General features: G+C 36.8%; 2 protein-coding genes across 2 annotated transcripts in view; one reads left to right on the top strand and one right to left on the bottom strand.

Annotated features, from left to right (window-relative positions):
* The window catches only part of LOC144628595 (striatin-interacting protein 1 homolog), a 29,051-nt gene that overhangs the window by 6,167 nt on the left and 10,835 nt on the right, over window positions 1-12,049 (bottom strand). Inside the window, exon 12 of the mRNA XM_078486712.1 lies at window positions 885-948. Within this exon, the coding sequence (XP_078342838.1) occupies window positions 885-948 (64 nt within the window). The remainder of the gene's footprint in view (window positions 1-884; window positions 949-12,049) is intronic.
* On the top strand, window positions 9,804-11,622 carry LOC144628633 (uncharacterized). Its single transcript, XM_078486776.1, has 2 exons — window positions 9,804-10,055; window positions 10,334-11,622. Exons 1-2 carry the CDS (start codon window positions 9,980-9,982, stop codon window positions 11,002-11,004), a joined length of 747 nt encoding a protein of 248 aa, XP_078342902.1. The 5' UTR covers window positions 9,804-9,979; the 3' UTR covers window positions 11,005-11,622.

The raw sequence follows: 12,049 nt of genomic DNA, 5'->3' as shown, positions 1-12,049 counted from the left end.
CGATAATCGGTTTTCGTGCAACCAAGACCTACTTGATCAAGAATTGTTTTCTCCAGACGCCAGCTACTAGTAGCAGATAGTCCAGCACGCATCTCTAAAGCACTGCAATCATTTTCGTACGAATGATTACAGTGCTTTAGAGATGATTACAGTGCCTTTTTTTGGCGAAAATGGCTAGCAAAACGCAATGGTTGAAATTTCGTGAGGAAAGTGTTTTGCTGTAAAGCTTGTAATACTGTAGCGTTTTTTTAGTTTTCCATTCAATTGTCTGTGAATATTCTTTGGACTTTGATCTTGTCTTGCAAACAAAAGAAACTGCTTACAGGAAACTTAACACGCAACTGAACGCTCTCCAGCAATTTCAACCGAGTTTAATTTTTGCCCAGTTTGTTTTCTGTGAAGCATTAATTTAGCTCAAGGGCAAGCACGACGGAGATGCTGAGAACTTTTGGGAAAAAAATCTTCTTACCAATCTTATGATTATCAAGATAAATTCAGCTTGTTTAAATTTCTCAGTGTACGAATATCATAGAGCACACACAATATAGCGACAACGTTCCAGTCCAAAAAGAAACATGAACATTTTAATACCACCGTGGCAAACGTCCTCCATAACATTCCATAGAAAGTAGAATATCGGCATAACACGCTGTCAACAAGAACGTCACCAAACAAAAGAGTATGGCTGCTTTTCAATGGGCATAAGCACAAGGATAGGCATGAAATCACAAGAACAACGAACACACTCATTCTTTCCGGCTATGCTGTCCTCACTATGAATAAGCGTTAGCACAAGAAGACACGTTTCTCATCCCTTAATTCTCGTCGACCCTCATTCGCTTTTTTATCTGGATTTAACAAACACGGCAAGATTGTTTATTCACCTTCTTGAGAATTGAGAGTCCTTCGTGTATCGGTCCAGGAAGACCAGCAATTGTCTGGGAATCTCTGCAGAGAAAAATAGAGACGATCAGTATCTTGTTTCTCCTTACAATATTAATACAATGTCAAGCAGACGGGTGATAAGAATTACGAAAATCATCAACTGAGGGATACTGTGTTGATGAACCACCAAATCCTTAGAACTAACATTAAAAGAAGTGTATCGCAATGTTAGGAGAATTGAAACATTCAAAAACTCATAAAACGCAACAAAAAGAAAAATCCATACAACTTCATTTATAGGTAGACACCTTTTATTAAGACGGAATCCGCCAGGACTTCGAGTATTACTTGGACAAAATTATGTAGCTAAATTTTTTCCATCTTATTGCAAACTTCTGAGTAACTGTTTTTTAATATCTTTTCAAAAGAAATCATTTGTAACAACACCAAACATCGAAAACAAATTTACACGTGACATTTTACCTATAGCTTGTTAAGGTCGCGGGGGACACCTTTGGCTAATCATTATGCATTTATTTAAAGCGTATGCACGAAGTGCAACGACTGTCATCGACAACTTAACGAGCGAGTATTTGCATAAAGATATGAGCGCGCGTGTGATTTGATGTGTTCGCGTGTGGAATTGTTTGTGAACAAAATGTTTACTCAAAAGTAAATTAGGGTTCTCAAAAAAAAAACATTTTTAATTGATTTCTAAAACATAAAAATGCTTGAACTATTAGAGTTTTCCGATTAAACGGAAATGGAACGACTTTTTCCGCCTGTTATAGCTAATTAGATGCAAAGTGCCGTTTGTTTCAATTTTTACAATGAAATTTCAGTTGTTTTTCATTGTTTACGAGTAGATTAAATTAGCAATCCTTGCAGTAAATACAATGTCTCGTGGTGGAATGCAAACTATACTCTTTTTAAACTGCTTGAAAATCAAGATACAATATTTACGTATCACAGTTTTCCCAGAAAAATATATTGAAAACAGCAGTATATTTTCTGAGACAACTGAAGAAAAATGTTTTTAGGTGCAAAGTATCCATGGTGTAAAAAATAGTTACTGAAAGGAGGCGGCTTTTTTATCGCATACGTAAAAGCCTGTGAAACCTGTGAAACTCACAAGTAACGTAAAACAAAGAACGATCAAGACAACAAAGAACCTCGAAACAATAAAAAGCAGGAAAACAATAGCCCCTAAAACAAAGAAACATTTTACAAGTTCTTACACCAGAGTAAACCCCAAACGTTAACGAACATGAAAGTTTTCGCAGCATAACTTATTTTCCAGCCAAACAGTTGCCATTTGTGGAACTTCACACTTCTCTAAGGTTTTGCAACTTGCTTTTTGCCACCAAATAATGAAAAAAAAAAAAATGAGGCGGTATCTTTTTGTTCTATTGTTTTCTTTTCATTTGCACATAAAAATTCCACGGGTAAACATAACATATCACCTTTTTTGTCGCACCTTAGGAGCGAGTACAACAGGCGAACATCACACGCATCTTGTTTTCTATCTTGCCTTTTGTTTCAGAACTAATTCTTCTTTCTTTCGAAACTGTGGCCATGTCATGTGGACTGCCTGCCTTCAGATATGCCATTTGACGCAGACGAGAGCAATACTTTTTTGAGAGCTGCACTGCATGGTGATATTACACTGCCCTCGAGTAGTGGACAACACGCGCGGAAGAAAAAGTTACCAAAGCGTAAAATGTCAAATCATCGATACACACCTATTGAGAATGATGATTGTGCAGGCTGTTGAGAAATGTGGCCGCGAGTGGCGTAGCGTGCCCAGGTTAATGATTGGAAATATTTTTGTGCATTTTATTCGAAATAAAAAATATTTTTTTAAATTCTTACATATTTTATTGGAAATGCACCACATTTTACTATATTGGTAATAGCTTTCTATAACGAAACGTGGATCGCGCAAAATTTAAGATTTCCTGATTTCGAGTTTTCTGTTTACCGTTATTACGGTAATATCGATTTAGTGAGTAAGAAATACACATCATCAAAACTTCAATCCTAGAGCAATAACTAGTGTAACTTTTATGTCAATCCGATGAAGGGAAATTTTCGGTTTGGTCCCGAAAAAACTGTTGAACCCAATCCCAAACTTGACGGCAACATCATTTTCTTCTGGGATAGCTTTTGACATTTTAGACTACCGTAGAATCCCACTTTCCTGAGGGATAGTAAAACAGAGAAAACAAGCCAGCAGATTAATGTACTTTTAATGGGTTAACTAAGTGAATTTAATAAGATTTTCAATAGGCGGAAAAATGTGTTCCATTTAAGTGAATTTTCCGCTAAATCGGAAAACTCTATTAAGAGATTTTACCCAATTTACAACAACAACGCTTAACTTTATTCGTTAGATTGAAGGAAGTCTATGGCCTAACATTCGTGTAACTCAGAGTTATCATAATAATATTCACTGATAAACAATCGTGTCTTTTTTGTTACAAAACGCATTGTTCTCACAATTAAAGCGTGGAATATAATTACCATAATTACCATTTGGAAACCGTGTTTTGATCGGGACACCTTCGGAAATCTCAAAATTTGGACTTTTCCGACAATTTTGGGGCTGAGAATACAGCGCGGATACAGAACTTCATGAGCTGCCACTGCAGAGAGGTAAACTAGGCATACTGTAGTGTGTCATAACAGAAGCGGAATTCTAAAAGTGCGCTTTTAAAAAGAGAGAGAAGGCATTATATTCAAATTTGCACATTTAAACCACCAGAACTTGCTGGCAAACTTTAAATTAAAAAATCCGCTTCTGTTATGACACCCTAGAGGTATTGACTGATTAGTTTTTGACAAGATCACAGTGTGCTGTCTCCTACTCGTTCCGCAAACTCAGCCCCAAAATCCAGTTCTTCCCAATTTGGAACTAACGAGGCTGTTACATCGCCGTTAAGTGCAATCTACTAAATAAAAGATCACATTTATAATCTTCTATCATTTCTGTATGTCTCTGTAAAATTTGAGCCTAATCGCACCCATAACAGCCGAGAAATAAGCGTTTTAAATGATGCAGGTCAAGCAAAATTTCGCTTCATGAATTTATTCATGCTGTAGGTGTCCCCCGCGACCTTAACTTCTGAAATTCATTTTCTCAGGCTCTGTTAAGAAATTGTTGTCGGTGTTATCACAGATAATTACTTACACCTTTAGCTTTTAAAAAGGGCAGAAAATAACGCAATAGGATTTAAGTTATTCTGGTACTCGACTTCTGTCCACCTTACATATAATATTACTTGATTTCCTGATGGATTCCGTCTTATACTCTTTATTTTTTATGTTTAAAATGCAACGACTCGATACTGACGCAGCAAGCAGGTTCCGATGTTTACCATGATAACGCAACCAAAATGGCGACGGTAGTGAACCATATGGTAAAAAATGAAACATGTTCCCTTCCAGCCGGAATAGTGATACTGTGCCAAGTCAATTTTTTTTGTTTTAGTTTCAAATTTATCAATAGATCTCTGGATGGCAAAAAAGAATTCGGAAAACATTGCTATAAGAGGAGTGCCTTTGGAGTTTCTCCAGAATCACCGAAACGAATTTCCGTAAGTTTCCAAACTATTGAATTTTTAAACGGATATTTGGACTAAATTGTAAGTGCTGTGGACACAACTTCAAATCGAAATCGGGATGTGTTTCACACTTGAAGATTCGTTGCTTAGAGATAGTTACAGCTGACTGAATGTTACGTCATCAAAATTCTTATACCTAAATTTTAGGCCTTGTTGTTCAAAAGCCGATAAACACTAATCCAGGATTTAAAGGCAAAGTTCAGTAGGTTTTAATTTCTCTTGTATTAAATTGTTTTCCACCACTAGTGTTTTATGGCATTTAACATTAGTCTAAGTTAAAATTGAAGGGTAAAAACTACAAAAAAGCCTCATGTTAAATTACAAAACTGACATCAAAATTCACGCTAATCCTAGATTAGCTTAATCGTGTCTGTTTTGTACAACTGCGTCCAAACCTTGTTCTTAAGACTATTACCTCTAATTCAGTAACCCAGGTTAAGTGTTTTTATTAGTTAAAGATAACTGAGTCGATGTAAAGAATTAAGTGAGAAAAGCAAACAGATTGAAAATCGGTTTTGAGAGCTAAGAATATTAAATTTAAAGTTAGTTGACGCTAACAAATGATAAGCATAAATCAACTTTAAACAACTATGCTCCTAATCCTATAAGAATGTTTTTACGCAGAAAATCTTCATGTCGTCATAAAAATGAAAATGCTCTGTTTTTGGAAAAAGAAAACTTTTGAAAACTGTGAATCAGTGTGTTCCCCTAATATTAATAGAAAAACAACAATATATAAGAGTTCCGTGGTAAAAACAAACCACACAGATGACAAACTTATGCAACGATATGGTTGTAATTTAAGTGTACTTTCAGCAAAAGCGACAAACTTGTGTTTTAGCACATATGAACCGGTTAATAAGCTTAAATAGATTTTTTTTTTAAAAAAAGACATTGACTATCTTCACCTAGGAGGAAGGAAGGAAGGATTTGAACACTATATAAATCAAATTAAAATGTTTATCAAGTTACATTAGGGGACATTTGCAGAACGAATAACAAATCTATATTCAGTCAGTTGCGGGAGTCTATCGGTCAACTCAAAAGAATGTAATGTTAAAGGTTAATTAATGCCTGTTGTTTAATATCTGTTGATAGGATCACAGATAAGGTTGAGTCGACGAGAATGATCTATCGGTAACGACCGAAACATTCTTGCGAAGTAAATTCTGGACATAGTAGTAGCGCGAGAGGTTAAAAATCCAGCCAGCCTTCAAAAATGTTCTCATATTGGCAGCAGTATGTTTTTTTTACTAAATCATTTCAGTTAATATCTCAAGTTAGAACTATATAGATGAATAATATGTTTAAGTCGTCATGGAAAATCCACTGTCTCTTAGAATTTAGCCACTTCACGTTGTTGTTTTGCAGAGGACGGCTAAGAAATTTGTCAAGATTTATCAGAGAATCATCAGAGAGCCAGCAGAGCCACCGTAGTTTTCAGAAAGTTTCTGAAACTTGTCAGTGTCTGTCGGCTCTTTTTCCCGGCCTGACCAATCGATGAAAATCGATGATCGGAAATCAATCAATCAATCGATATCAATCGATGATGGTTAGTTAATTGATATCGATTGGCATCGGCCAATCGATGACCAATCGATAGTCACAAATAAAATTTCCTTAATTACATCGATTGTCATCGATTGCTATCGATTTTTATCGATTGTCATCGATTGGGGAAATAGATTTTCGCAATCCTAAAACGACTGATTGTGAGCTATGCGCACAATGTCTATTTTCCTAAATCAATAAACATTAACTGGATGTCCATGTATGATACACCATTTGAAAGGTATTGATCAGAATAGTTCACAAAACATGTCAACAAATAATAAGCTTATTGTGCAGCTCTCAGTGTCGTGGTTAATTTCAGTTATGTTGCATCTCAATATGTATCAGGAAAAAAGTTTCAAAAGTTATAGCTGTTATAGGGGTGGTCAATCAAGTCCGGCACAAATAGGGGGAGGAACAATTTTATGTTTGCAAAATGCAGATCTTTCCAAGGTAATTTTGGTGGCAAAAACTCAATTTAAATGGCACTATCGGGGCTTAAAGGGTAAAAGTTACTATTAATATTATATTATTATATTATATTTGTTTAGAACAGACATAACAGTATATCACGAAAATGAATAAATGAGGTTTTGATCGCTTTTAAGAGCCACTGAGTTGATGTAATAACACCCATATTAAATCAAACCAAATAAAAAACGATCGATGAAAATCGATGGTAATCGGTGATAATCGATGAAAATCGATGACAGTCGATGAAAATCGATGAAATTAAAAGTCAAAAATTTTCCGTCATCGATTGGTCATCGATTTCCAATATCAATCGATTAATTGGCATCGATTATGATCGATTGGTATCGATTATCATCGATTATCGGTTTCATCGATTGGTCAGGCCGGGTCTTGTTCTATTAAGATTTTGGGCAGTTGTTTGAACTTAGTTGTCATTTGAACTTAGCAAATACAAGTCAAAACAAATTATTTAAAACAATTTAAGGCGAGATATGTTTTTTGTTCGGGTGAGCAGTAAATCAGTGCAACAATGACCTTTCGGAAAAAAGGCTTAGTGTCTTAGCAAGACGGAGATGCCCTGCTAGGCAATTGGCTGTGGACTAAGACTTAAATAAGGAATCTAGTTTTGCTATCCGACAGTGTTTCTAAATACTTCAAATATCAGGACTACTTTAAGACGATTTTAAGACGAAAATCACCTGAAGGGTCTCTATATACTAGTTATTTGCACGTTTGTGCAATCTGATTTTGGTTACCGTTAAGTTGAAAGCCAACTTGATTAAGTTAGCGTACCTTTTTTCGGTCGGATATATACCAGTGAATATTTTACGCGAAACTATCAACTCAATCTATGGAAACATAGCGTGTATTGATGGCAACTAGCAAGTTCTCGCCGATCAACGCGAACCAAAATAATTTGACCTCAGGTGCCCAGTAAATACCTATATCAGTTGTGAATAACACTTAAGTTAGGAGAAGCTGTTGACACGAAAATCCTCGCTGATTTAAAACACATCAACAAACATGATCTATTTGTAAGCACTGCAATCATCTCGCACTGCTATGTTTATAGATAATTCAGTATCAGTACGACAGTATTAGAATCGCACTTTCAAGAACAAAAAAACACCTTTCAAACGAACAAAAAACCTACGCGACCCAAAAGAATAAAATTTCTTTCATCAGATACAAAGCATATTGCACTATATACAGCCTAGTAATTGCGGGTTTCAAAATATTTTTGCACACAGCCTCCGGGTAGACGGTCTGGAATTTTGCGCAGTCTCCGAGTCTTAAAATGTTTCCTGCAGTAGTCTATACCCGCCGACGCACGGAAATCTTAAGTTGCCAAGGAGGTCAAAAAACAAACAAACAAACAAAAACAAAACAAACCAAAAAAGGACTGAAAAGGACTGTCAAGATCAAAACTTGAAGAAGTTTATCTTTTTCAGTTCCGCCCATCAGCTGCTCGCTGCGCTGGCTAAAGTATCGCATGCTAGTCTAAAAGGTTTTGTAGTTTCTATGTATGTTACGTAACAGCAAATTGTGATAAGGCCTACTCCAGAGTTATACAATGTTGTATACTTCTTGAATCTTACCATAAACGCCAAGAAACATGAGCTAACTCACTACAAGAATTGGTCACTTTCAGCATATTTACAAAGAAAAAACCATGTAAACCATTTTTGACAATCTTGTTGGAAGATTTTTTTTAAGTCAAATGTTTCGCCGTAAATACTAGTCTTGCTTCATAATATACTTTCAGTTTGGAAAGCAAACGAGCGCAAAATGAATACCGGTATATGTTTAGAATTTCCCTTAGAACGGTTAAATCACATCGACAAAGAACATTCGAAAAAGAAACAAAAACAACAACACGACAGTAAACCGCGGGCTCTTTTCCCGAAGATGACGGATTGAAGAAGAATATCATCTAATATCTTTTATCTTTCGCCTTCATCTGGCAAATATAGACAAAAAATTCAATTGTTAGAAGGAAAGTATAATTAAAGCTATGTTACTCTTAGTCTTCTTGTACGATTATGGCTTTAAAAAATCGAGGAACATTTGCGCATATCTTACCCGTTTAAATACGCTTTTCAAATTGGAGGTATTTCTTTTCTTGAAAAAAGCGACAAAATAAAACAAATTGTTGCGTGGTCCAACTCGCTCTTTTTTTGTCTATTTCTTGCCTGTTATTCTTTTGTCTTTAAGTTTTCCTGTTTTTCCGTCATTCCACGTAACATTACGGTCTAGAATTCTTTTCTGTTTTCAACAAAGAAATGCCGACTATGCAAAGAAAAGAAAAAATTAACAGTTACCCAAACTGCCAACGAAATAAATTTTTTACGCCTCAGTGAAGAAGAATATACGGCACACGCGAAAGATTTTCGCACAATCTCATCTTCTTTACACTCAATAAGCCTCTGATTTCAAAAGGAAAACAATGGATTTACTATGGTAAAACAACAACAACATAGAGATAAGAATAATCTATTGAGGAACACGGAGAGCAAAGCGGATTGAATGATATAAACGGATTGAAACACCCAAGATATCAATTCCCGCAGTCCGTGCAGGAATCATATTTTATTTACAACTGAGCTATTTGTCCTTTTCGAAAACATCTCTGTCACGTGTAGGTCATATATTCCATTGTTTTTTTATACCCCGTTGTCAAAATTTTCTGAGAAGATTTGATACCTCGCCTCGCCACAACCAAAACCGCAGAGCTAGGAAAGTCGAAGTGATATAACATAAAAAAAATAATCAAAATCCGGCTACATGATTGCACGTCAGAATGAAAAAAAAAAGATCAACAATTCTTAGAGGTATGCGATGATGCTGAAATTTGTTATCAACAAACATGCTCTGGAATTTTGTTTTGTAAATTTAAACGAGAAGAAACTGCGAGAAGCAAAAAACTGGGTTAACCTTTCAGCTCTGATCCGTCGTCACTTCGATAAAACGACACGAAACCCTTATTTGATTTTTTTCCTTCGACAAAACAATGTTGCGATATAACACCTGTTGATATCACAAGCCGCCCTGAGATTAAACCGCGCTTGAGAACACACTTCCTGTGAATAATAAACTTAGTCCGTGCATTGGTCCTCGAAAACTTCTGCTAGCCGCAGAAATACATCCAAGAATTTTCACTCTCGAAATCACCAATCTGCGCCGGATTTGCAACTGCACTTTGCCCCAGCTTGGGAATTCTTGATGGTGTGTTGTGTTTATGACAGCTTGCCTGGAAGTGTCCGCGAATACAAACACAATTGAACAGATCAAAACCTGATTATCTGTGACGTCACTCACAGAGATCACAGTTTCTGGTAAATCGGTGTTTTGTGTGCGAGGTGTTCACACGTTCCAAGCTCGAACTTGTGTTACAGCTCGATCTAAGCAGTATTTTGCTTCAAAAGATTCCACAAAGCACAGTCAAGATGCCTCGATCTTTCCTCGTGAAGAAGAAGCCAGAAAAATCTACCAAGAATGCGCCGTTTGAAGCAAAACCGAAAGGTGAGATTTGATCTGCTTTTTTCCGTGCACTTGTTGACCGCACCGTAGGTAACAAGTGTATGAATGCCAACAAACACTGCTCGCCTAAACTCCAACTTTCGCTTCAAAATTCTTCCAAATCTCGACTTTAATAAACGTTTTAAGTTTGCGCAAATGATTCTGACACCTTTAAACTGCACTTTTAAAAGGCAAACGAAGGCTAAATAGCATTTCACGTGTATTGCGTATGTTATTTTAGCACATGGTTCAGTTACACGTTTTTGTTTTAAAACCAACAGGTCGCCAGTTTGACCTCGAAGGCGAAACTATGCCAGATTCTTCCGCTCTTCCAAAATCTGTTCATGAAAACACAAGATTGCAGCCGTGGATTGGTTTTGGGACACCCTACTTTTATCCCGCTGAAGTCACCTCCTACACTTTCCAGGGTCACGTCCAAACATCGCCATACGAAGAGAAACCCGCAGATTTCACTGGTAACGAAGCGTTGCAAGATGACAAAGGATCAGTAATTTCTGCTGGGAAGGGGCGCGCGTTAAAACAACACAAATGCCACGAGTGTGAGAGAAGTTTTGTCACAGCAGCTGCCCTTCGAAAACACCAGCATCCTCGCAAAGAATTCGCGTGCAAGTACTGTGAGAAAACTTACGTTTCCCTGGGTGCGCTGAAAATGCACATTCGCACGCACACGCTGCCGTGTAAGTGCACGATTTGTGGAAAAGCATTCAGCCGCCCGTGGCTATTACAAGGGCACATCCGCACGCACACTGGCGAGAAACCCTATAAATGCCCGAACTGCCAACGTGCGTTTGCCGACCGCTCGAATCTGCGAGCGCACTTGCAGACACACTCGGCGGTGAAAAAATACTGCTGTAATCAGTGCTCAAGATCCTTTTCCCGAATGTCGCTGCTACTGAAGCATCAGTATTCATGCGGGGATGAGCTGAACTAAACTTCAAGATTTTTTTTTCATGTTAGCAACATGATGTTATTAATTCTGTCATTGACACTTTTAATTTTGTAAGTTATCCGATGAGTCATCGCCCGTCTGACTGTTCAAGTTTAATATTTTATTTATCGGAGGATAATGCTGTTTTTTCGCCTCCTAGTTGAGTTGAGTTATTTAGTAAACAGACTGCAGTGTTCACAAATTCGTTCACAAGATGTGTTTTCATGGTTAAAAGTGAGAAATAATCTGAATAATATAAATGAAAGGAAGTTAATGATCGTTTGCGTTTTAATGGTGTTTTGATGCGAAATCGCCTCAAACAGGCTTAGATCATGCAAGGTTAACGATGCACTACAAAAATAAAACGCTACAAAAATTAAAATTCTAACACAGATTTACAAACCTCTACTTTTTAAGTTTTGTTAGATTCCTCAAGAAAAAAAAACTTTTTAATAAAACTGTCAGTAATTAATTGAAACGTCTAGAGTTACACTTAAGAAGCTTTTTATTAATAGATAACGTGTCAAATAAAAAAATCAGATTTGTCCGGCGTTCGTGAAAATCGGCATATTTATAAATGGTAAACTCCATGTTAAAGTTTTAAAAGTTTCTAACAATAAATATATTAAGTAAATGGTGTTGTGCAAAAATATTTATGCTGTTGAGAACTTGACAGAGAGTTACGTGACCGAACCTGCTATCGGGGAGCCGGAGGCGAAATCACAGCTAAAAATAACTACGGATGGTGCAAATATTTTATCGAATGGGCATTTTATCCTGTTAGCATACACGGGGGAGGGAAATATGGGCAGATATAAGCATGCACGACTAGTCTCGATATGACCAACTAAAGGGGTCCTGGAGGCAATTCCTGAAAGATGGAAACTGTTCGACACTTCATTTGCGTTGCTACAGTACACCTGGGGCGCATTTCTTTGCACGAAAAACAAAATATTCAGAAATCCGTGTTTATATTTCCACTACAACTGATACGGCAGAATAATAAGTGTGTAACTTCAGATTTCCGATTTTGAAGAAAGCTCTGCTG

Source organism: Oculina patagonica, chromosome 10 (genome assembly GCF_052425735.1).
Source record: "Oculina patagonica isolate OP01 chromosome 10, crgOcupat, whole genome shotgun sequence".
NCBI lineage: Eukaryota > Metazoa > Cnidaria > Anthozoa > Scleractinia > Oculinidae > Oculina > Oculina patagonica.
This window is presented reverse-complemented; position numbering and strand designations above follow the sequence as displayed.